The sequence below is a fragment of the Lynx canadensis genome, chromosome D2 (genome assembly GCF_007474595.2).
Source record: "Lynx canadensis isolate LIC74 chromosome D2, mLynCan4.pri.v2, whole genome shotgun sequence".
Lineage (NCBI taxonomy): Eukaryota > Metazoa > Chordata > Mammalia > Carnivora > Felidae > Lynx > Lynx canadensis.
Genome location: NC_044313.2, coordinates 16,457,646 through 16,481,829, shown reverse-complemented (window position 1 = coordinate 16,481,829; position 24,184 = coordinate 16,457,646). Strand labels below are relative to the sequence as shown.

At 47.8% G+C, this 24,184-nt stretch overlaps 2 protein-coding genes across 2 annotated transcripts in view; both read left to right on the top strand.

Annotated features, from left to right (window-relative positions):
• Positions 1-4,007, top strand: part of TDRD1 (tudor domain containing 1) — a 47,415-nt gene extending 43,408 nt beyond the window's left edge. Inside the window, exons 22-25 of the mRNA XM_030334877.1 lie at positions 1,740-1,907; positions 2,943-3,170; positions 3,787-3,833; positions 3,915-4,007. Of these exons, the coding sequence (XP_030190737.1) occupies positions 1,740-1,907; positions 2,943-3,170; positions 3,787-3,833; positions 3,915-4,007 (536 nt within the window). The remainder of the gene's footprint in view (positions 1-1,739; positions 1,908-2,942; positions 3,171-3,786; positions 3,834-3,914) is intronic.
• A 9,672-nt stretch (positions 4,008-13,679) lies between these two features.
• The window catches only part of VWA2 (von Willebrand factor A domain containing 2), a 43,916-nt gene continuing 33,411 nt past the window's right edge, over positions 13,680-24,184 (top strand). The window contains exons 1-2 of the mRNA XM_030335494.1: positions 13,680-13,754; positions 21,311-21,372. Coding sequence (XP_030191354.1) covers positions 21,321-21,372 — 52 coding nt within the window. The 5' untranslated portion in view covers positions 13,680-13,754; positions 21,311-21,320. The remainder of the gene's footprint in view (positions 13,755-21,310; positions 21,373-24,184) is intronic.

Genomic DNA, 24,184 nt, shown 5'->3' with positions numbered 1-24,184 from the left:
AGATCGAGAGTTGCACGTTCTTTTTTTTTTTTTTAATTTTTTTTTAAATGTTTATTTATTTTTGAGACAGAGAGAGACAGAGCATGAACGGGGGAGGGTCAGAGAGAGAGGGAGACACAGAATCTGAAGCAGGCTCCAGGCTCTGAGCTGTCAGCACAGAGCCCGACGCGGGGCTCGAACTCACGGACCACGAGATCATGACCTGAGCCGAAGTCGGACGCTTAACCGACTGAGCCACCCAGGCGCTCCGAGAGTTGCACGTTCTACTGACCAAGCCAGACAGGCCAGTCCGCTTTTACTGTTTTTTAGCTGTAGCTATTGCTGGTCAAGAGAGAAGGATCATTTAGATTCTCCAAACTGTATGTTTTTTTATCCTGGAGCTTGTAGGAATGTCTTCATCCTGTTCTGAAATTCATGATGTGACTTAGTATTGGCTTTCACTGTCGTGCTGGGCGCTCGTAAGTGGCTGGGCCCTTAAGGCTAGAAAGTTGTGAGCTTCAGTTCTGAGAAATTTTTCTGAAAATTTTTTATTCCCTTCTTTGATTTTCTGTTCTCTTAAGAATTCCAAATATTCTAATGTTGGACTTGAAACTCTTCTGCTAAGTTTCCTGTTTTCTCTTCCACTTTTTTTCATTGTTTTCAAGAGAGTTCCTCAATTTTATTTCCCAGCTTACTGAGTTTTTAACTTCTGGTACCACATCTCTAGTTTCAGTAGCTTTGTTGTCTGTGTTCTCAAGTGTATGTTTTTAATAATGTCTTGGTATTCCAAGGGTGGAAGGTGTTTTCTCTGGGAATGTTAACATCGTTGTAATTTTCAGTCTTCTCCCGATTCCTAGAGTTCCTGTTTGTTCTGATCTTCTCCGTCATGTCGGAGGCTTACTTCAAATACCTGGTGATCCTTTGCTGTTCACTTACAATGGGGCATCTGATTGGAAGCTTCTGGTGGCCTTCACTGTAGGGCGATGGGGCCCGTCCATTTCACCAGGACTCCTGCTGTTGAGAATCTTGAAGTGCATTCACTTGGGACTGGTGTCTCCTGCTTGGAGTGGGTAGCTCTCCTGACATTGTTCTTGGCAAACTTCCTTCTCTGCGCCGCCTCATGCTTCCGAGTCCAGTAGTCTGGTTCATCCTCTCAGGAGAAGAAACCTCTAGTCTTCTGCCCTTGAGTAGGAGCAGTTGGCTGGAAATGAAGAGGGCATTCGAAGCTTTATTAAAACCCATGAACATAAAAGAGATCATTCTCTTTAGCAACTTAAGAAATAAGTGTTCTGTGTAAATGTATTTATAAACTAAAGTCTGTTCAGGGGTCTTGGGAAGGAGGTCCACTTCCTTTACCCACGCCTGATGTTCAGCTTCATCCTTACTACTGCCTTTGAATGGGTTGATTGTCCAGGCTTGGGGGTTTGAGATGCAAATGAAGATGCTTCTTTGCTTCCCCACGGCCAGGCCAGCTTTGCTTGAGCACTGCTACCTCATTTCCATTCAGGCGTCTGCTTTCCAGCTTCCGGTGTTGTCTTCTGTCTTGTTCTCTATCCTTGTGGTTTTGTGCTTTTTCCTTTTTAATCATGCAGTTGTCTTTTTAGTAGACTCTGGAAGGAGTGGAGGTGATGCTTGTGTTTCATCTGGACTGTAATCAAAAATTTTCAGTGATGTAAATGTAACTGAATAACCATCTGGAGGGAGGGAGGGAGGGAGTCATTGAATGTACCTTCTTACCTAAGATTGCATTATATTTTCAGATGATGACTTCTGGTACCGTGCCACTGTTCTGGGGACATCAGATGCTTATGTGAAAGTGCTCTATGTAGACTATGGAAACATTGAAACTCTGCCTTTTTCCAGAGTGCAGCCAATTTCCACCAGCCACCTGGAGCTTCCTTTCCAAATTATTAAATGTTCACTTGAAGGTAGGCAGTTAAGTCACTTTCCGGTTGAGATGTCTGTGTGGTTTTCCCTTTGTTTTATAGCCCTATGTCTGAGTCAAATGGGCATTTCAATAACTGCCCAGATTTCTAAACATCAAGCAGAGTTTACCAAAAAAGTTTCGTATCTTCTATTCTTTATTTCATTCTCACAAAAATTATATTGCTAGCCCATTGTTGTTCAGTTATTGTGTTTGGCCCCGGGTTGCACAGCTAGAAGTGGCAGTGCCTGGGAGAACTGGGCCTTCTGACCCTTATCTGAGGGCCTCTCTGCTCTGTCATGGCTCTTAGAGACAAGAGACATTCAGATGACACCATTCGGGCTAATTCACTGTGCACTGTATCTGCATTGATATTCAGTTCCTTCCTTTGGTGTTTGAGTAAAGCGAACAAAAATGCTAACATAGCTTTTTACTTTCACTCCTCATTTTGTTACCCAGCAGTCCCAGCAGATAATAGCTCACTCATTGGCTCCTAGTCTGCTTTGGTTTTGACTCAGGGAGAGAGTTGGAAAATTACCTTTATTATTGTTTGCCTTTCCCATTAGGACATATGTCCCTGGCAGCAACTGTTTTCTGTTTTGTGCCCTCCAGACTCAGATTAGTGCTCGATAAACAATAGGGATCAATGAATATTTATCGAGTGATTTTTTTTTTAATGCAACAGCAATAGTATATCAAAGCATACCTAAACTCAGCTGGAGTGAGGCTTTTGCTTATTTTCTTTATTATTACTTTTTATTTATTTACCTTGAGAGAGAGAGAGAGAGAAACAGCACAAGTGGGGGAGGGACAGAGAGGGAGAGACAGAGAGAATCCCAAGAAGGCTCCACATGGCCAGCATGGATCCCAAGGCGGGTCTTGAACTCATGAACTGCAAGATCATGACCTGAGCTGATACGAAGAGTTGGACACTTGACCAATTGAGCCACTCAGACATCCCTTTGCTTATTATCTTTAGATGATACATGTAAATTTTTTTTTTTTAAGGCACTTGATTAATATTCAGTTCTTTCCCCAGGACTAATAGAATTGAATGGAAACTGCTCGCAATTAGTGATAGAACTACTAAAAAATTTCATGCTGAATCAGAGTGTAATGCTTTCCGTAAAAGGAATTACCAACAATGTCCATATGGTGTCGGTTGAGAAATGCTGTGAAAATGGTACTGTCAGTATAGCTAATAAGCTGGTGACTTACGGCCTGGCAAAAAACATCACATCTAAAAAGCAAAGTGCTTTAAATACAGGTATCTGTTTTCAAGTTTAATTAATGACAGATGTAAGTGTAATTAAGAAGCAATGTAATCAGTGTAGGTGACCTGGTCTTTCCTTACTCTGCGTGGTCACATTCCCTTCCTCCTCCCTGTCCTTTGTAAATCCAGTGGCACGGGGACCTACTGGGTGGAAGCAGGCCTCCCGGTCCAGATTTTCCTTAGCTTAGGCTCAGCAGCATTGCTGATACATTGATGCTGAGAGCTTTAGAAATGTCTGGCATTCAGAATTACTTCCAACTTACTTTCGACCCTGACCAAAGTGAGAAGAGTTTGCACTTTTGAGGTTGGATCTTCTGGATATCTCACAAGAGGATTACTTGATAGGCCTGCCCTCGGCTGAAGAGCTATCCCATATATGATAGGCAAAAGACCTAAAATCCTAGAGATGAGGGCATTAATTTGGTGAAAACTAGGACACAGTAGTAGAAAATATTAAAGCCCAAATGAGAAGTAATTGATTAGGTCCTTGATAGTGAGAACCCATGCCTAAGGGGCAGAGCTGTGTAAATTCAGTGTTTTTCAGTGTTTCGTCAGTGTTTTTGTTAAATATGGTGTGTGTTATCTGATGGCTTTTTGTATTTGCTTCTAGAAAAGACATGTAGGATGAATTGCTGTTGCACAGAGTTACGGAAACAGGTGGGTAGAGTTTATTTGAAGTGAAATTATACTTCTTACATTTTTAGAAATGAAGTAATACTATTTCTTTATCACCCATAGGTTGAAAAACATGAACAGATTCTTCTCTTCCTCTTAAACAATCCAACCAATCAAAATAAATTTATTGAAATGAAAAAATTGTTGAGAAGTTAAGTAAGTTAAATTTGATGTTTTCACCACTTCCGTCACCACCAACGGGACATCTCAAGGCATGTCAGGGTAGAACTCATGGCATGAACCACGTCATGAGGCTATTCTTCATTTTGCGACCTAATGATTTGAGGTCTGGTTGTAATGTGTTTGTTGCCTTGCCAAGTTTTATTTGCTGATCTGAAGTTGGCCGTTAATGGGACTGAGTCCAGGGGTGTTCACGTTGTAACCACTCACTGTTGTTCAGTTCCGAATGCTTACATTATTGATGGCGCGGAGGGACTTGTAAAAATTGTTGTGAGGTAAAGCTTTACCTCAGATTCTTTGTGTCTTAGGGGTGAAATTAACTCTCACTTGGGCATGTTGCGGTAAAAATGTTCAGCATTTTTTGTGAAGAGGTTTTAAAGGGCCAAGAATGGAAAATGGGCTTCACTGATAGTGTATTTCATTTCAAAACAAAGCCTACTCTCTGGTGATGATTCTAGTGTGTAACAATGATAATTGGTGAGTTTGAAACAACAGTTTCCCCACATTTATTTATTTATTTATTTATTTTTTAATTTTAATTTTTATTTTTTTTTTTGGTCTGGGATGCTTTGTTCGAAGGTAGCCCTCAGAAGTACCTTGTGATCAGAGGTCAGTTAGAATTTCTGATTAAAATGAAATTGTCTTTCCTACTAATTCCAGCCAAAAGCAAAGGGTCTCTGACTCAGTGCACTCTTGTCGGCTACAGCACAGCCTGGGTCAGACCTTTTTGCAAGTAGCTCACGGGATGGTACCTCTGAGCGCCTGGTGATTGTCCGTAAGTTCACGTGCTCTCTCCTTCTCCGTGTGGGAAGGTACAGTTATTTTGTTTCTGCTCCTAAGAAAGTACAGCTGAATTCTGAGTGGAGTGTCATCGCTGCTAGAGCAATAGTTTTGTCTCCTGATTGATTTTCTTTACAAGTTTTGGGTTATTTCTAATAAATGCTCATCTGCCATTGCAGTTACAGCCTTCAGTCCTTTCTGATGCACTCGCTTTCAGTATTGACTACTGTCTTGTGTGCTTGAGTCTAAGATCTTAAGTTAAAAAAAAATGTAAAGTCAAATCTTAAATTTCCTGATAATTTTGTAGGGTAACGGACATGCAGTGACACGGACTTCTGGAATTTAGTCCTAGCACCAAATCATCTCATTTTTACCTGTGTAATAGGCTTTTTTTGTAAGGATATTGAGAGTGCTAACCCGCACGAGATGAAAGTTCTATTTTCTCTTGTTTCTACATAGATTGAAGACATTGTTTAAAAAAAAACCAAAAAACAAGATGTGATTTAAAGACTAGTAGTTGAACTAGCTTTTCCTTTACTGTGGAATAAATACATATTTTTATCTACATTTTGAATATAGTATAATGCCTTATGTATTATTTAAAAAGCACTTGAACATCTAGTCGCATACGTAATCATTACAGTAGTCCTGGAAAGAGAGTAAGACCCCACTTTATAGATGAGGCCAAGGCTCAAAGAGGTTACATGGCTGCACTGGATACACACAAAACCAGGTCTTAGGCTCAAAGCTGAACCCTCTCTGCTGCTCCTTGCTGCTTACTGTCTGCTGTGCTGCAGTGTCCTTAGATTCAGTCAGTTTTGAAGGACAGGAGACTGAGGAGTTATATTAGAAGAAATTACAGGATACCCTGGGTGGCTCAGTTGATTAAGTGTCTGATTATAGGTTTCGGCTCAGGTCATGGTTTCCCGGTTCGTGAGTTCAAGCCCTGCGTCGGGCTCTGTGCTGACAGCACGGAGCCTGCTTGTGATTCTCTCTCCCTCTCCTTCCCTGCCTCCCTCCCTCTCTCCCTCTCTCTCTCCCTCCCTCTCTCTCTCTCTCCCTCTCTCTCTCTCTCTGTCTCTCTCTCTCTCTCTCTCTCTCTCTCTCTCTCTCTCTGTCCCTCCCATGCACGTGTTCTCTCTGTCTCTCAAAATGAATGGATAAACCGAAACAAAAAAAGAAAAAATTACATACATGATTGCTTAAGCATACTTCATTGTGGTGGAAGTATAGTTGAATATTCACTCTTTTTTTTTTTAATTTTTTTTTTAACGTTTATTTATTTTTGAGACAGAGAGAGACAGAGCATGAACGGGGGAGGGTCAGAGAGAGGGAGACACAGAATCTGAAACAGGCTCCAGGCTCTAAGCTGTCAGCACAGAGCCCGACGCGGGGCTCGAACTCACGGACTGTGAGATCATGACCTGGGCCGAAGCCGGCCACTCAACTGACTGAGCCACCCAGGCGCCCCGAATATTCACTCTTTTAAAATGTTTTTCCTAGATGCAGAGAAAGTGTGTTTAAAATTGAAGTGTTTAGTCTTTATTGGAGAAATTTTTAAATAACTAAAATCGCCCAACTAGGAATGCTGTGGCGATAGGAACCGAAGACTGTCCTCTGTGGCTCAGACGTGATAAATAAGTGCTTCAGCGCACAAGTCACTGTAACATTCTGTATCGGAAGGGGAGTGCACACAGCTGTGTTTCGCTTTGGTCCAGGGCGGTCCAAACCACCACGGCAGCTCGTGCACAATGCTGTGGCGGTGCATTTCTGCAACAGATCCGAATTGAATGTACACTTTGGTTTGCTTGCACTTTAGAAATTAAGCAGAGTGATTGAGTCTCTAATAAGGCATATTGAGAGTTGATTTTTCTCTTTCAGAAGCAGTCTGTCCCGGAGATACACGCTTACCAGAAAGGAAACAACGAAGGCTAGACTTAGAGGCAGCACGGCACCCCGCGTGTTCATCGCGAATGTTGTCTTCTGTGCCTCCGTTTCTGTTTGCTTTGCCACTCTTCTGTTGGGTTGGGGAGTTTTGTTTTTTTCCCTCTAAGTTCTTCCTCCCAACTAAATAAGTCTGGCGTGGAAGTTTCATACCGCATTCATGGGGATATCGGGAAGAGATACATAGGGATTTTCTACTGTGAATATAAATTTTTAGGACTTAAAGGTAACACTGAAGAAAATATGGCTTCATATTACTAGCAGATAAATCTAGTTGATAGATACATGAGTTTCTTTGGATTTTTCTGTATGTTTGAAATACTTGGTAATAAAACATGCCTTGCTCTGTCGTCATCTGCCTCTTCCACTTAATAAATGTTCCTTGGCTTGTTGTTGCTTCAGTACTGTCTCTTCTTTTCCTGTCCACTCTTGAGATCGTGAGCTGCTGTCTCCATCCCAACTCAGATCTCTTTTCATGTGGCCTTTTGGGCTCAGAGTCTATCCTCAGGCTCTCAACCGCTCCTCAGCTGCGGAAGGGACTTTCTCTTTCTGCTTCTACAGAACATCCATACCCTTCCAAATCTGCAGCCATCTAGACTTCGTTGTAGGTAGAATTTACATTTTCTGAAATACAAATGCAGTTAAGTTAAAAATTAGAGTATGCATTTTTCTTGAAGCACATAAAGGAATCTTAGTTGCTCCTAAAACATGTGCAGAATTATGGGCCAGCTGACTTTCCTGTCAGCCTGTAAGTTTCTGTTGGGAAATTTTCCATGATTTAGTAATTTAGTATCAGACTCCTAACCAAGAAGAGGTTACCAACTCAAAGAATGTTTTTTGGGTTTTTTGGGTTTTTGTTTTTTGGTCTTTGGTTTTTTTTGTTTTTTTTTTTTTTTTTTTTTTTTTTTTTTTTTTTGCTTTTACTGGTAATGTATGCCAGCCAGATTAAATGGAATTTTTCTTCATGTAACAAGTTCAAATATTGATGTGCCTTTTTTTTAAAGTTTATTCTGAGAGGGAGAGGGGGAGAGAGAACCCTAAGCAGGCTCTGCTTTGTGAGTGCAGAGCCCAGTGTGGGGCTCGAACTCACAAACGACAAGATCATGACCTGGGCTGAAGTCAGATGCTTAAACAACTGAGCCCTTGTGCTTGTATTAGATAAAAATATATGCTGCTTTGCTCAAAATCCTTTCACTTTTCAGCCTTGTGTTCTTATGGTCACTATTTTGCTAAGTTCTTTTTCTGATTTGTACATGTTTGGAGCATTGGATGCTTAGTTCCTTCTCAGTCAATTCTAGCCACAGTGAGAATACACATAGAAATTATGGAATCACAAAGTTGACCTTTTCATTGTGGAAAAGTAGAGAAGCAAGTCAGAACATTAAAAAGGTCTGAAAGTTGCAGATTCTGTGGTTTTACATGGTGCTGGAAATTTGAATACAAAGTAAATGGAGTTTAATATGAGGTTTCAGCTATTAGTCTCTTTTGGGGAACAAGACAGTCTATGGAAGTAGTTTCACAATTGGAGATCTGGATTCATTTTACATGATACTATACTGGACCTACTTTATTTTTTTTTAAATTTTATTTATATCCAAGCTAGTTAGCATGTAGCATAGTAATGGTTTCAGGAGAATTTAGTGGTTCATCATTTACATACAACACCCAGTGCACATCCCAACAAGTGCCCTCCTTCATGCCCATCCCCCCACCCAGCACCCCTCCAGCACCCCTCAGTTCTCTGTACTTGAGTCTCTTATGCCTTGCCTCCCTTTGTTTTTCTTATTTTTCCTTCCCTTCACCTGTGTCATCTGTTTCTTAAATTCCACATGAGTGAAATCAGATATTTATCTTTCTCTGACTTACTTTGCTTAGCATTATACACTCTAGTTCCATCCACGTTGTTGCAAATGGCAGGATTGCATTCTTTTTGATCAGCGAGTAATATTCCTGTGTGTGTGTGTGTGTGTGTGTGTGTGTGTGTGTGTGTGTAAGTAATCTATATACCACATCTTCTTTATCCATTCATCAGTCTATGGACATTTGGGCTCTTGCCATAGTTTGGCTATCGCTGATAGTGCTGTGTAAACATTGGAGTGAATTTGCCCCTTTGAATCAGCATTCTTGTATCCTTTGGATAAATTCCTAGTGCAATTGCTGGGTCTAGCAATAGCTAGCAATAGCAATAGCTCTATCTTTAATGGACCTACTTTAACATTATTCACAGTCAAGTATATACTGACCTCCATTTACATTCCTGAGATTGAAATAAATGCTGTGTTTATTATTCATCAGCACCATGTGCAATCTATCACATCTGGTGTTCAGTTTCCCTCAAAATATGTACTTCAGTTAGATAAGCACAAAATTGCTGAAACCATGTAACCAAACAAATTATTCCTTGGCAGAGGACATGTAAATATTGTGATGAAAGTGTGTCTGTGGAGGTACATTCGATACGCCTTTTCTTTTGGTAGAATTCTTTTGTTGGGGCAACTAGAAATGTAAAAGTCTCAAAACTGAGTGAAGGTGATTACTTTTCTGAACTTGAGCTCTCTTACTAGATAGTAAATGCTCCAGAAAACCAATAGGCGAGGATCCTTATCTGTAGGGCCCTAAATAGCCAGATTCCAGGAGAGGAATTAAGTAAATGTGAGGCTTAGTGCTGGGAGGCTGCTAGCCCGGAGCAGTAGACCCTTAGTGTAACGGGTGGGCTCACCACTGACACAACTCCCGCCAGGACTTCGTAAATTGAGCCCTTTGGGGGGTGGCCAGAGAGGAACGCCTGGGCTATTCACCAGCTGCCGGTGGATCTGTAGCTGTCCATGTGCCCAAGCAGTGTGTACTCATTAAGCACACAGGATTCTCAAGGATGGTTTTTGCTTTGTTTTTCAGATAAAAGGAATTGGAGGGCAGCCTGTGGTTCCACACAGACAGTTAAGAGTTGTAGGTTGATTTTGCTTGCTGGATTAAAGTGAAGTTCAGTTACAAGTAAGACTACTGCCCACCTGCACAGGCTGGGAGCGGTAGAGGCTCACCCAGAGAACGGACACGTTTTTCTGCAGCCCTGAACGGTCGTTGGTCAAGTTCCTGTTTAGACACTGCAGTCCATCTTCCCTGGGAACCTTCTCTAACCTTGGCAGTAGCTTTCAGATAACCCAGAATTGGTTTCATTGAAGGCTTTAGCTGCCCAGCCTTGGCCATTTTCCTGTGCTTCCCTTTTTACCTTGAGACTCTGAGGTGATGCCATTTTTAAAACCTTGTAGTGATAGGAAGCCTTCCAGGAAGTGAGACGGACCGTGGGGCTAATTCTAAGAAGCCCATCCCCAAGGGTGTGCCCAGATTCCTCTCGAAATGCATTCAGTGAACACATAGGCATTCGTGTGTGAAACGGGAGATACAAAATTTGGAAGTCCTGGCAGTTTGAAGGAGGAGAGTGTTTACGCAGTCTTGGGTGTGGGTCGCATGACTGACGTTACCCAGGCCCTTGCCTTTGGAGACATAATGTGTTTCCTTGATTGAGCCAGAAAGCATCACGTTTCCCAGAAACAAATCCAGTAACCTTGTGTGGAATTCTGTCTTAATGGAGTTGGGTTGTATGTTTTAAACCTTAGAGCCATTGGTGTCTACCCCAAGCCCAAGGGTCTCCAGCTTTGAGATGCAGTATTTCTGTTCCTCATGTCCTGCCACCACTACTTTGTTCTCTCTTCTTGCCCTCCGCGCCATGGTTTTGCTGCCTGTGGAGCACTGCAGAATCAGGCCCTTTATTTCTTCTGGGATGATTTCTTGGCCATTGAATACGCATTGTTTCCTGATCTTTCACTTCTCGAGAGGGTTTTGGTAAGTCCATGTTGGCGGCTCTGTAACCTATTTTCCTTTGGGGCTTTTCATGCGTGTTTCACCTTGCTTTCATCATTTGGGGGTCCAAATAATGGGAGTGGGTGCAAAAAACTGGGGGCTTCCCCAGATCTGAGAACGGTTGTACTCCTGAGCCTTTCATTTCATAGGCCAGAAAACTGAGCAGTCAAAAATTAAGCATCTTTTCTCTGTCACAAGTCCAGTAGGTAGGGGAGCTGAATGGGGAATCGCAGATTTCCCTCATTTCCAAAGCAGTGGTCATTCCACACTGGGTGTCTCCCACTCTGTATCACTGAGTGCTCAGGTCCCCTGTTGTCTCTGGGTGAAATGCACAGTTGCCTCCATGCCTTGTGTGTTCACCACCGAGACCTGCTGTATGGGGCAATTCACATTTTCAAGGGGCACTTACTGTGTAGAGTTAGCAAGCATTGGGGCTGCAACGATGAGCAAGGCAAGTCCTTGGAAGCAAGGGGCTCACAGACTCTTTGGGATGATGGTCCTTCAAAGTGACTTGAAATTTTCCACAGATCTTCATAAAGGAGAAGTTCCCCAGCTTTTTGTGTAAAAAACCTCCAGCCCTGCTAGTCTCCCACTCACCACTCTCCGTAGCCTGGGCCACTTGCATTTGCCTCCCTTCCCCCCCCCCCCCCCCCCCCCCCCCCGCCATGCACATCTGACAGATCTGATAGGCATCTGGGACAGACTGACTTATACTTTGATGTGAAGGAGTTTGAAAGAACTTGTATCTCCACCAGTATTTATAGTTGTAGCCTTTTACTTCTTGATCGTGGAATGAACATGTGAACTCCCCCCCCCCCGGCCCCCCCAGTTAAAGCCACCAAACTGTCAGGAACATCCAGAATTGAAATTTGACTTCTCACAGGTAAACTGATTAGCCAAAGGTGTGCTGGTAGATGCCAGCTTAGCAACGAATCACACCAAGTCAGGGAGAGGGCCGTCAGCTGTTAAATTTCCACTTTTGCCAGGACGTGGTCTGCCCTTCTCAAACCTCTGTTCTGTCTGGAAAGACACAGGCCACTCACCACAGGTGGCTACTGGACACTTAAAATGTGGCCAGACCAAATTGAGATGTGCCATAAATGTATAATACACAATTTTGAAGACAGCATAAAATATCTCTATTTTACATTGATTACACAAGATATTTGGGATCTACTGGGCTAATACTAAGCTCACCTGTTTCTTTCCACTTTTTAAATGTGGTAACTGGAACGTTTAAAAGGACCTATTTGGCTTGCATTACATGTTTTTGAGACAATTCCCCTCCCCACCCCTCCTTCCGCCAAGCATTTAGACCTGCGGCCAGTTTCCCCTGCATAGGTGCTCCTGCATGGCTTATCCTGCTCTGGTGTGGCTCTGTTTTAATGTAAAACAGGCAACCAAAAAAAGGTGCTCAATAAATGTTATTGGAAGGAGTTAAGTGAAAAACGGGTCCTTCTTTTCCCCACTTCTGTGAAGTTTGCAACATTTACTGACCATGGGTCCCTTTCACTAGAAGCTACAGATTTTGAGAGGATTGGAAACCAACTGAGAACCAAAGGGCAATGCTTTAAAAAATTTGTTAAAAAGGAAAAGTGTTAAAAAAAAAAAAGTTACTAGTCTATCAGACTGACATTTACAAGAATAATGGGAAGAGGGGCATGGAAAAGAGGAAACAGGTTGATCTTCCTGGAGGTCAGTTTGACAATACACATCAAAAGCCTTAACCTGCCTATACCCAAGAGTCTAGAAATTTGCCTTCTTGCAGTTTACTCCAAGGAAGTGATTGGGCAAAAGCACAAATATCTAATTTCATGATTAACAGTTAATGTTTACAACAGCAGGTTAACTACATTGGAATATTAAGTAGTGGCTAAAAACATGTTCAAGAAGAGAAATAGAAAAGCTGGGTATGTCACAGTATGTAGGGACCGAACTAAAAAGAATGTAAATTTTTATGTAAGTGGAAGGATGCTGAAAGAACGTAACACCATAACGTTAGCAGTGATTATCTCTGGATGGTGGGACAGGTGTTTTTCTGCAATGTCCTTACTGGCATTTTCTTATTTTGCAATGAGCACACGTTGTGCAATGACACTTTATTGATGCCTTATGAAAACTATAGATGATACAGTAATAGTCAACATCTATTGAGTGCTTACTATGTGTAGGCATTATGCCATTTTGCTTTCTGGCATCCGAGTTTTAAAAATCAGTTACCTTCTAGACTTAATCGAGGACGCTGGCCAAAAAGGCCCGCTTATTACCTTCCAGCCGCAGTAACTGCAGACAGGTAAATGGCAACTGCCATGCCAAATAGAAGCGATGCCAAAGTCAACATCTTCGCACGGGTCTGAGCACTAAACCCTGCGGAGTCGGCAGCGGATGGCACAGCCCTGCTACGCCGATCAGAGGCTGGGAGACCCGCGCAGAAGTAAGTTACTTCTGTTGACTTGCCGCTCTTGGCCGACGCCGTGTTAAAAAACGCGAGAAGCGATGCGGGCCCAGTTCCCAGAAGCGCCCGATGCACCTCCCTGGGCCCGCGCCGCGCTCGCCGCCTCCCGTCGGCGAGAACTACAGGTGCCCCACGTGGCTCCCACCCAGGGCGCCCTCCCGCGGGCCTGCAGCGCCCCCTGGCCCGAGCCGAGCCCGCGGGCCCTCTCGGCAGCCTCGGCGCGCGCGTCCCGCCGTGCGCTCCCGCCGCCCTCGTCCCGGTGAGTCAGAGCCGGAGCTGTCTCCGCGCCCCGGGCCCCCGCCAGCGGCCTCGGGAGAGGAGCCGGTTACTTGTCCGCGCTCTGGGGGTGGGGACGCTCGGCCCCCAGCCGTCCCTCCCAGCGGCACGGATCCCGTGCGGTCCCGCGTGGACGCGGTGGCCGAGCGGCGTTGCGGGCTTTGTTCGGCTTTGTCTGAGCCGCACCTGAACTCGGCCGCGAGGCCCGCGCGCTTTTCGGGGAAGCCGGAGTCACCTGGCGCACCTGGACGAGCGCACCTGGCGCACGCTTCCCCCGGGCTCCCTGCAGACGGCCCGGCCCGGGGAGACCCAGCCAGCGCATCGGGACGGGGAGCGTGGCGGGCCCGGGAGGGGCCTCTCTTTTGGGACTCCGGCACGGGGTCGCAGAGCCAAGGGGGCGCGGAGCACAGGTAAGGGGACAGGGGCTAGGTGGCAGTGGGTGGAGAAGGGAACCGTATATTAAACTCGACCTGTTGGTTGGCACAGGCACAGTCTGTTAATCTGGAGACTGCGGAAGGGGACTCGCCTTTTGAGTAAACGTTTGGGGGATGTGCCCAAGCCCCCCTCCCCGCGCCCCTCTTTTTCAGGGCCTACGCGGTGTTAAGGTGACTCCTGTGCAGTTTTCCCAGCAGCGAGAGTGCCCCGGCGAAGCCTCTGCAGGCAGAGCCCTAGCAGGGCCCGTGGCCCAGAGACTGGCCCCTGGGCGATGGGAAGGCTAGGGGATTTGTCCTTGTGACTTCTCATACTGGGATTTCTCCCCGGCCGCCCCCACCCCCTCCGCCCCCCTTTCCTGCATTTCTCCTTCCTGGGGCTGCGCCCTTGGCCACCTTCTGGGAGAGTAAATGGAGGGCCTCCGAACTGCACCTTTGAAACTTGCCAGGTGGCGTCGGTTTAGGAGCAGGGTGGGCACCCTGGCAGAGAAGAAGGGAGGAGGGCACCTGGCCCCCCGTGGAATCTATGGCTCTCCAGCCAAGAGCGGCCGTTGGGTGGGAGCACCTGCTGCGTGTCTGGTGTCTTGGAACTGAATAATCAGAACCTGTACAATTGGCAAATTATGAGGTTCTTTAACACACAAAAACCCCAGAACCTTTCAATGTTTTATAATTTCAGGTGTAAAAATTCAACGTCTGTTTGGCTTCCATTGTGACATTATATTAAGAAATGTGCATTTGTTGAGAGAAGATCTTCCTTCCTCCCTCCCTCCCTTCCTTCCTCCCTCCCTCCCTTCCTTCCTTCCTTCCTCCCTCCCTTCCTTCCTTCCTTCCTTCCTCGTCCGTCAGTCCTAGAGGTACCACTGCAATTGGCAAAGGCCTGGGGAGTTAATTTGTAAATGCTGCGGGCTTTCAGCAACCTGCAGCCATTCCCTTCTTGCTGCTGATGGGGGTGCAAGGCTCTGCGGGCTGCTCCTCACCGAGGGTGCAGCCCTTGCTGTTTGTAGAAATTCGACCCCAAACTGTCTCTTGATGGTGTAAGAATTTTCCAGACTAGGTCCCCCGACAAATCCTGGGGAAGAGAGGGGGGCTCCTTTCCTTTATCACATCTGCCTGATTGACTGAAAACCATCAGTGACATATTTCCCCTTACATTTAGTTTTTGGTTCACCCTCCGGAGCTTGCAATAGCTGTTTCCTTCCCTTCAGTTTGCTCAGACGTCCAGGTTCTTACAGATAGGGAAACCGAGACCTAGAGAGGTGAAAGACGACCCGAGAGCGAATGGGAGAGCCCCCCAGGAACCCAGACTGCTAGGCTTTTGATGAGCTGCATAAATGGGCCAGTCATTAATTGGCAAGTGCTGACATCAGGGATAAACTGGTGAGATTACAAAGCCTTTTGTCCCATCTTGTGTGTACCTTACAGAGTCTTTTCATTGTATCCCCAACACCTGACAGGGTGCTGGGCACAGGGCAGATGCTTGAATAAATGAAATTTTGTGTAATTGTAACATTGGAGGGGTCAGCATCATTGTGAGGTGTTTTAGAACAGTGGTCCGCAGATTTTGTACTTTTGCCCTTCACAGATCAGTTTTTTTTAGTTTTCATCAGGAACAATGCCGCAAAATTATCAACTTTTAACCTTATCCCACAAGGGTTTTTGTTTGTTTGCAAATAAAACAAAACCCTGCCATTATCCACAAGGCTAATGGTTTCAGCATCACCCCAGGCCAGCTCCCTGGGCCAGTGGAATGCGCTTGGAGTCCCTTCCTTAAGTTTACCCTTTCATCATGTATACAGCTCCAGACCGCTTCCTCTCCCACCCACAGAATTGCTTGCTGGCGTGCCCTCAATATGATTCCTGTCCTGGATCCCTCATTTCCTTTCCTGGTCCTGAGTCCCTTCTCTTCAACCGGGTCTCCCTGCTCTCCATTTAAGAGACGTTGCCTTCACCCAGGGCACTTTTGCATTGTGATCCCATGTGATCCCGGCATCTACCTTTTTAGGTAAATAGGCTGGGTGATGTCACCCCCATTTTTGAGGGAAGGAAATTGAAAGACTGAACTGAAGGAAGTTACTGAAAGGCTCAAGGCTCAGGCTTCCCGGCGTCTGACTGTGCTCGTTCTGTATTACTGCCCTCTTCTTGTCACGGCCCAGCTGTCCTCATCAGAAGACCTGGGCTTGACTCCACTCTTGTTGGAGCTCTTTGACTTTGGGTCCCAGCTTCTACAAGACCACTTTCTCATGTAGAAAAATGGAAATGATCATGTCTACCCTATGGCATTATGGGTGTTATATGAAATTAACCTATGAAATGTAATGACAACCTTTAACGTTGTACATTTAGGGACGATCACACACGATTCCCCTGGATCTTTACAACGCTTGCCTGAGTTCGTGAAACTAAGATTCACCCCAATTTGACGAATGAATGACCCTGAGACAGGGAACGTCACCCAGGTGGTTAGAAGCAGAACTAGCATGGAATTCTGTCTCTGGACTTCTGGTCCTATGTGCATTCTCTTATGCCTCTGCTTCCCAGAGTCCAATGAACTTGGGTCCTGTACAGATTAAATGAAGGATTTTCAAATAACCATCAAAACAAACATCTCTGTTGGCTGTAAGTGTCTCTTCGCAGGTGCGGCGAGAGTGGGAAGCCTTGAGATCCATGCCCATCTGATCAGGGAATCTGTACAGCACATTGTTCATCCCTTGGTGCTGACTTCAGCTTCTCAGACCGTCGGGTTCTAACGATCTGCGATTCTTTGAGAGGGAGCGTGACTTTCCCCCAGCAGCGTTTAAAATGGTCTCTCTGCTGTGTCAAACTAGAAGCATGTGGCCCACTTCTCTGGACCCCCTGAGCCTGACAAAATGTTGTATCAAAAGGACAAGGAAGGCGACTGCTACGGTGAAAGACAGCGAGGGCTTTCTGGCTCGACACTTTTACCTCCGGTTTTAAAGTCTTCCTGTTCAGGTGTTGCCCGTTCTTGTAAAGGGCTCAGATTTCCATCCCACTGATGGAGAGGAGGCTGCCAAGGGCTAACCTAATATTTGGGGTGGGAAGTGCGTTTTGTGAGGAGGCAGAAGTGGTTTCCTTTTTCACCCCGAACTCATTTCATTTCCCATCCTAGAGGAGAAGGCAGGCATTGTCCTGCAAAACTGCCCTCAGCCATTGCCAGCCTGGTCCTTCTTTTCCCAAAGGAGCCTTGTTTTGGCCTTCATTTCTTCCTGCGGCATGGAAAGTGTAATCCCTGGTTTGTGCTGAGTTTTGCGGAGCCCTGCGACAAACTGCACTTACCCACTGTCCTTTTAGCGGTGCCAGTGCTGCGTGGAACCAGGATTTGAACACAGCAGTCAGATGGGAAGATGGGGGCGGGGGGAGGTGGTGGTGGTGAAGAGTGGATGTGTGAGAGCCCCAGGAGCCAGGAATGATGTGGGATTAGCGTGGGTAATGGAACAGAAAAAGAACAAATGACGAGTGGGGCGTTTTGCAACGGAAAAGGCTTGACGAGGCATACCTGGGTACCTGCACACGATGATCTGTTTCTGCCCCTGGGATGCAAACCGCTCCTGACTGCTTTGCACAGGAATGCAGAGAGTTCTGGAAATCTTCTCACGTGTGCCGAAGGTGGGAGTTGCTGGCAGGTGGTAGCTTGTGGAAAACTGCCAAAGGGCAGGAATCAGCTGGCAGAGTTTTAATTATGCCTCTCTTCCCCTACCTTACTCCCCCAGCATCAGGAAGGGGATGGGTTGAGCAGATCGCCGGGAGGCCAGAAGGGAGTCTGATCCCCTTATTAGCTGTGTAAACTGCGGCAAAAACAACTCCTCTGTGCCTCAGTTTTCTCATCTGTAAAATGGGGACAATACTCGCGGTGACTGGCTGCAAGGCTTAGGGGGAGAGAAGATACAGAAGGATGGCCCCCGGTGCCAGGCATCCAGCAAATGCTCACTGGATGGTAGCAGCTGCTGGGTTTTTACTATGCAATTCATCCTTTCTTAAAAAGATTTCAGGTGTTGGGCTGTACTTAGAATTCGAATTAGTACTGCAAGCAGTTGTGATGGGGGGAGGGGGGCGGGAAACTGAACGTTTGAGATGACGGGTGGGAGACAGCAGGGTGCTGTTAATAACCGCACCCACACCCAAGCAGCGCTTATTTCGTTTATCTTGGCATAAGAAGGAATGCAGCGAGTGTAGTGAGCGCAAAGATCCTTCTGGAAGTAGGCGTAGCGGTGCTTACTGACCCGGCAGGCACGCATCTCGCCTACTGTGTGCCAGACAAGTGCAGGCGGCTGGGGCTCCGGCAGAGACGAAGCCGGAGTCCCTACGGCCTTTGCCACTGGGCAGGTGAGTCGATCACACCAGCGGGCAGTTTGAGTGCGGGCTGTGCCGCGGGCGCAGGGGAGGGAGGTGCCGCTGGGGTCCCAGAGCCAGCACCTTCTGGTCCAGACGCCTGTCAGGAGGCATTTGACTTCTTGCCTTGATTTGCAGATCGCCAACGTAAATTTTGCCCGAATGAGCAGAAGCTTGGGAGACTCTGAAAAGCATTCACTGGGGCATGGAGAGGCACAGAAGGAAGAGAGCGGGAGGAAGTTGCTTGGGTCTGTCTCCTGGCAGACCTGAGTACCTTTCTGTGCACACGGGAACCTTCTGTATGTACTTCCTTCCCCCAGGTCCTCGCGGCAGCCTGGGGAGGCCGCTGGAATCCTGGTTTGGGAAAGACATCAACAGGCCCGAGCCGCAGAGTCCTGCACGTGCCCAGGGTCGGAAGCCGTGACCCCGGAAAATCAGCCTGAGCCTGACTGGTTTGCATCCCAGGGGCAGCTCTGCCCTGGCCCTGGTCTGCATGGCCCGGCCTGGCTCCCAGGCGGCAGGCGAGAACCCGCCCTTCGTCTGTCGTCGGGAGTGAGAGGAAAGGAAGGCCTGTCTTATTGGCAGGTGCCAGGCTGCCCCTCTCCCGTGTGTCTGCGAAGGTCCTGACCCTCTCGCTCTTGTAAGATTCGCTCTCCGCTGGCCACTTGGATTAGGTGCAGCCGTGAGCCTCACGGTCATCTGAGGCACAAAGACTCTCAGCTGGTTGGGACATTTGATCCCCTTTGTTTCAGACGTGTTTGAAATCCGAGGAGCTGAATATTCAGTAGAGTAAGGTCTGACCATCACGGGTCCGTGACAGAGATTTAAAACCAAAAGACACCTTAGAAGCATCTGGTCCAGCCTCCTTGTTTTGTAGACGAGGGACCGTGGCATCGGATGAGAAGTGGGGCTCCTGGACTCACGGTGCGGGCTGTGTGCCACCAGGGGGCAGGTGTAGCCCCTACCTGTCCTAGTCACCCGCCTCTATGCCATCTCAGCTTGTGCGGTGGCTCGAGGGCCCTGACTCACCTCCGCTCCAGAAGCAGCCTGGTTAGATGCAAGCATCTAACTGGATTAGGGGCCAGAGACCTGAACTGTGCGACTGTCTGGGACGCCCCCCTCCCCGCTTCTGAGCTTCTGTGACCCCTTCCTTCATCTCTCAGGTGTGTCCGGCTCATTCACTGTGAGTTTCCCCTTTCACAAGTTGTGTCCCTCTTGTTCCCTGGAGTCTGCTCTCCAAGAGTAGGAACGCAGACCTGAGCCGTAGGTGCTGTCCCCTGAAGCAGTCCCCGCTGTTTGTTCGAATTCCCTACAGTTCCAAGTAAGGTCCGGCAGTAGCACCTATAGGAACATGAGTTGGGTTACATTTAAACTTAAATATGAAAAATTATCTTTCTTGGGGAGCTTCAGTTTTCAAGGCAGCCCTTGCTCTCGGCCCGCTCAAACTCCTCTGACAGTCAAGTCAAGTCGTTTTGTTGCCGCAGCTGGGAGATGTGTCTTTTTCTTTTTTTTTAATGTTTATTTTGGAGAGAGTGTGGGCAGGGGAGGGGCAGAGAGAGAAGGAGACACAGAATCCGAAGCAGGCTCCAGGCCCTGAGCTGTCAGCACAGAGCCCAGCGCGGGGCTCGAACTCACGAGCCACGAGATCGTCACCTGAGCCAAAACCAAGAGTCAGATGCTTAACCGACCAAGCGTCCCAAGGGGATGTGTTTGTAATGCCCCAGTAGAGACAGTGGAGTGCGTCTGACAGGAGAATTCATTGTAGCGTGCGTTAAGTTACGGGCATTTTGGTGAGCAGCTAAACATAACCGGGAAGCTTCCGCCATGCGTTTTGGAGAACTGACATCTGCCAGTCCGAGGACCCAAGATACATACACAAAAACTTGGTGCTCCTGCCTTGTTCTCCACGTTCTTAGACGCGGGAGAGCGTGTTTGCCCAAGAGGTCACAGGGACGTTCTGAGTTGGGTGCACCAGGTGGAAATGAGTTTCTCCACCCTCGGCTGCACCCCTGCGTACCGCACACGGTGACCGGCCACCTCTCCCTCCGCTCTCTTCTCTAGAACCCGGGGGGACCCTGCCGTGCTTCCCTTCCTGTATCTCTGCCTGGGATTTTCTCTTTGGAATGGTCTCCTGAGTGAGAGTCCAGGATTGTTTGTTTAACAGGAGGAAACTTCGGGAAGGCCTATGTGTGGCCCCACTCTTTCATGTCCTTTTTTTTAATAGGCAGGTTTGATGCGGAGAAACCGTAGGGTGAGACCTTGGTTGTATTGGATCCCAAAAGGCAAGAAAACAGAATTTCTGGAGCTTATTGTTCAGATATTCTTAGATTTTTGCCCGCTAAATTATACTGGGGGTGGAGGGGAGTCTAAATTTCATTCTGTATGATCCCTTTCAGTACAGTGGCTAAAATGTAAGACTCTGTAGATTTTACATCATATCTTTGTGGTTAAAAAGGATAAGGATCCATTTCTTGGGCCCCACAGCTAAAATCAGAAGTCTACCTCATGTATGTGCTTTTATAGCAGCAGAGTTATAGTCTATCATTCTTATTAAAAGCTCTCACTTCCCACCCTTTCCTCCCTTAAAGATCGTTGTCAAGCCCCATGGAACCGAATGTTACCTGTACTCTAAGCATTACTAGGCATTTTTTGAAAAACCCTTTTGTGACTTCTTCAGCCATGTTACTTTTTATGGAGTAGGAAGTGTAGACGTTGTGATCTTGCTAGAAGGCTTCAGGACATTAGGACGTTGGAAATCCTATCTTGAGTCTCTGAGTCTAACTCGTCATGAGAAATGGGGGCAATGAGATGGAGGGGACTTTACTCAAGGTCACGTGGCGGGACAGGGGCCAGGCCAAGCTGGGACCCGGGACTCTTCTCCGTGGGCAGAGCATGCCTTCCTGGAGTCTGTGAAGGAGCTGGGTGGGGGTGGGGGGGGGTTGGGGGCAGGTGTCTGGAGAAGATGCTAGCCTGTCCTTTGAAAGCAAAGTCATTGGAGTAGTCTCACGTGACTTTTGAGGGAATTTGGGTCTTTTTTTTGGACGAATACAGTCACCGTGGCGAGGAAGAGCCTCAAGGTCATAGTTGTACCTGGAAAAGACTGAGCAGCTGTCGTCTTGTTTCAGGATGACTTGGGGGGTGCACAGAGCTAATTGCTGATACCTTTTTCTTACCCTGCCCCATAGTTACATCAACATGCCTTCCTTCCCGTTGCTGGAGGCCACCTTCATTTTCCTGCTTTCTGGAGGTAAGCTTTTTGGTCAGGGGTGAGGTGTGGAGGGGTTTGATTTGCCTCATATCCTGTCAATTTTAACTTCGGGAGGTCTCTCGAAGGCAACTGAGTCTGTCCACTCCACGGCCACCTGCCTAGCATGAGCCCTATCATCTTGTGCTTGGACCACTGTTCCAACCAAAGCAGCCCAGCCTCTGTGCGGTCACCCTGGGTCCACCTGGTTCTGCTCCAGCCGATGCAAATCTGACTGCCTGGACCCCTCTCCACTCCTCCCTGCCTTCTCTCTGCCTAAAATTAAACGAACAAACAAACAACTTTTTAAAAATTTATTTATTTTTGAGTGAGAGAGAGACAGAGCATGAGCAGGGGAGGGGCAGAGAGAGAGGGAGACACAGAATCTGAAGCAGGCTCCAGGCTCTGAGCTGCCGGCACAGAGCCTGACGTGGGGCTTGAACTCATGAACCGCGAGATCAAAGTCGGATGCTCAAGCGACTGAGCCACCCAGGTGCCCCAGTCTGTCTAAAATTTCTCAATGATACCCCATTGCTCTTCAGAGACCCTGCTTGATCTGACCGCATGCCACTTCCAGTCCCCTCTTGTACCCTCTCCCTCCTCGCCATAGTCCTTCCAATCCTGCCCAGCACCCTTGCTCCCTCCCTGCCTACGCGCACTCAGTGATAGTGGCCCCTCTGGCTAGATCACCCCCTCACCGAGCACTGCCACCCTGGCAAACTCCTACTCATCTTTCAGCACCCGGCACAATTCCTCCGGGGCCCCCAGATCCGGTCTGTTCCCCCTGGAAAACCTGTAGCCGTGGGTACGTCTGCTCTGTAGCACGGAACACCGAGACCAGTTTACTTCCGGGTGAATTTTTAAAGCCTTAGAGCCCGCCTTCTGTACCAGAGATCTGCTCCATCAGAGAGAGGTTCTGTGTGTTGTTTATTTACCACTGTGTCATCTGGATGCCCAGCACCGGGCTTGGCACATACAGGTGCCCCAGAAGTGGATTCAGGAGTGAATGACGGAGCAAATCAACTTCATTTTTACTTCCCACTTTGTCCCTCCAAGTTCTAGCCTCGTTACTAAGAGATGGTAGAAAGGTGTCAGAACGTCTTACTTGTCCTTCAAGTAAGGACAAATGGGCAGGGTGTCCAGCCATCCGAGTCTAGCTTGGGATCCCCTCGTGGCCTCTGAGATTCTGTCTGGCAGTCCCCCCCCCATGCCTGTGTTTTGGGGTGTGTGTTGATTGCTGGCACGAGCCACCTGTTGGCCCGGAGCCTGGGGCGGTAAGAGAGGCTGGAAGAAGGCGGGTGGTTGCTCGGCTCCCCCAGCCCCCCTTCTCCAAGCCACGTGGGTTTTCGGTGTAACTAGTGGCTTCAAGGTCGAGGGACTGGGCAGCAATGAGATGCGTTTGGGTTCAGGGCGGGAATGAGGTCCGTGGAGGCTCAGGGTCCAGCTTCAGCTCTAGCTCATTGCAGAGCTGCGCTTCCTGTGGCCCTGTCCAGTTGACAGAGAACTCGATCTGACCTTCCCCGGGTTGTACAGACGAGGTGGGGGAGGCCCCATGATCCTCGTGACTTGCCCGGGGTCACACAGCCGTTGCCCAGGGACAAACGCCCGTCTCTTGACTCCTGGGCCGGCCACACCGCTCTGGGCTCCTCTGGGGGAGCGGAACGCACAGGAATCAATCTCTGTAAGCCTCGGCTGTCTTATCTGAAAGGTGAAGGGGTTTGACGGGACCAGTGATTCTCAATCCTGCCCGCTCCTTGGCTGGAGATTAAAGTTCTGGAGCCCGGGCGGGTGGCCGGCAGAGGCCGGGCCGCTTTGGTCCGAACGGGAAGCCACAGTCACACATTCGTCGGCTCCCTGTTCCAGGGGGAGACTCTGCACGGAGTCCCGAGGTGACGTCCCAGGGGAGCAATGGGGAGGTCACCCGAGGCACGAGGAGGGCTCACTTGATGCCTGGCACCTGCCGTGACAGCTGAGCACACGGTACAGAAAGACACATCGGCTGAGTGACCTCTGTAGTGACCAGTCTCTGGTCGCAGGGCTCTTCCTCCTTCCCCTCAGGGGGAGGCTGCTGGCCTGTCTCCAGCTGGAGAATTTGCTGGTGAGACTTTTACAAAGGAATAGTATTTTTCGGTTCTTTGTAGGGCCTTGGAGGTTCCTTGGCTCCCGGGCCCTTGGCAGTAATTCACAGACTTACTCGGGAAACCTTAGTGCGAACCCACCGTGTGCAGAGAGCCGGGCTAGGCTTTGTGGAAGACGGATGGGAATGTTCCCGCCCTTGGGGGTGGGGGGCTTCCAGGGGAGCTGGGCCGATGGGAGCAACAATGCGTTATGGGGAAGGGGGCAGTGAGTTGGCAAGATTTTGGCCAGAGCTCTGTCAACAAGACTGTCTTTGTAGTTTGTCTTGTTTCCGCTCCTGGTGGCAAAACTGTCCTAGGCCTCATCAGAGGTACTTGCGTGACGGCTCTTGACTGAGGAGGAACCAGCCTCCTTGTGAGTAGAGATTGAGGGACGGGCGTGTCATGTCAGGTGAGCAGAGACCCTCTGCTGGAAGGTTAGGTGGGGAGAGCTAGGAACTACGTTAGAGAGAGAGAAAATCCCAAGCAGGCTCCATGCTGTCAACGCAGAGCCCAACATGGGGCTCGAACTCCCATACCGTGAGGTCATGACCTGAGCTGAAATCAAGAGTTGGACGTTTAACCGACTGAGCCACCCAGGCGCCCCAAAGTTTGTTTTAAATCGCTATTGATTGCTTATATACCATCGTTCCAGTTTTACTAGATAACGTATAAAAGAACGAAAGATGTATTCATGAACT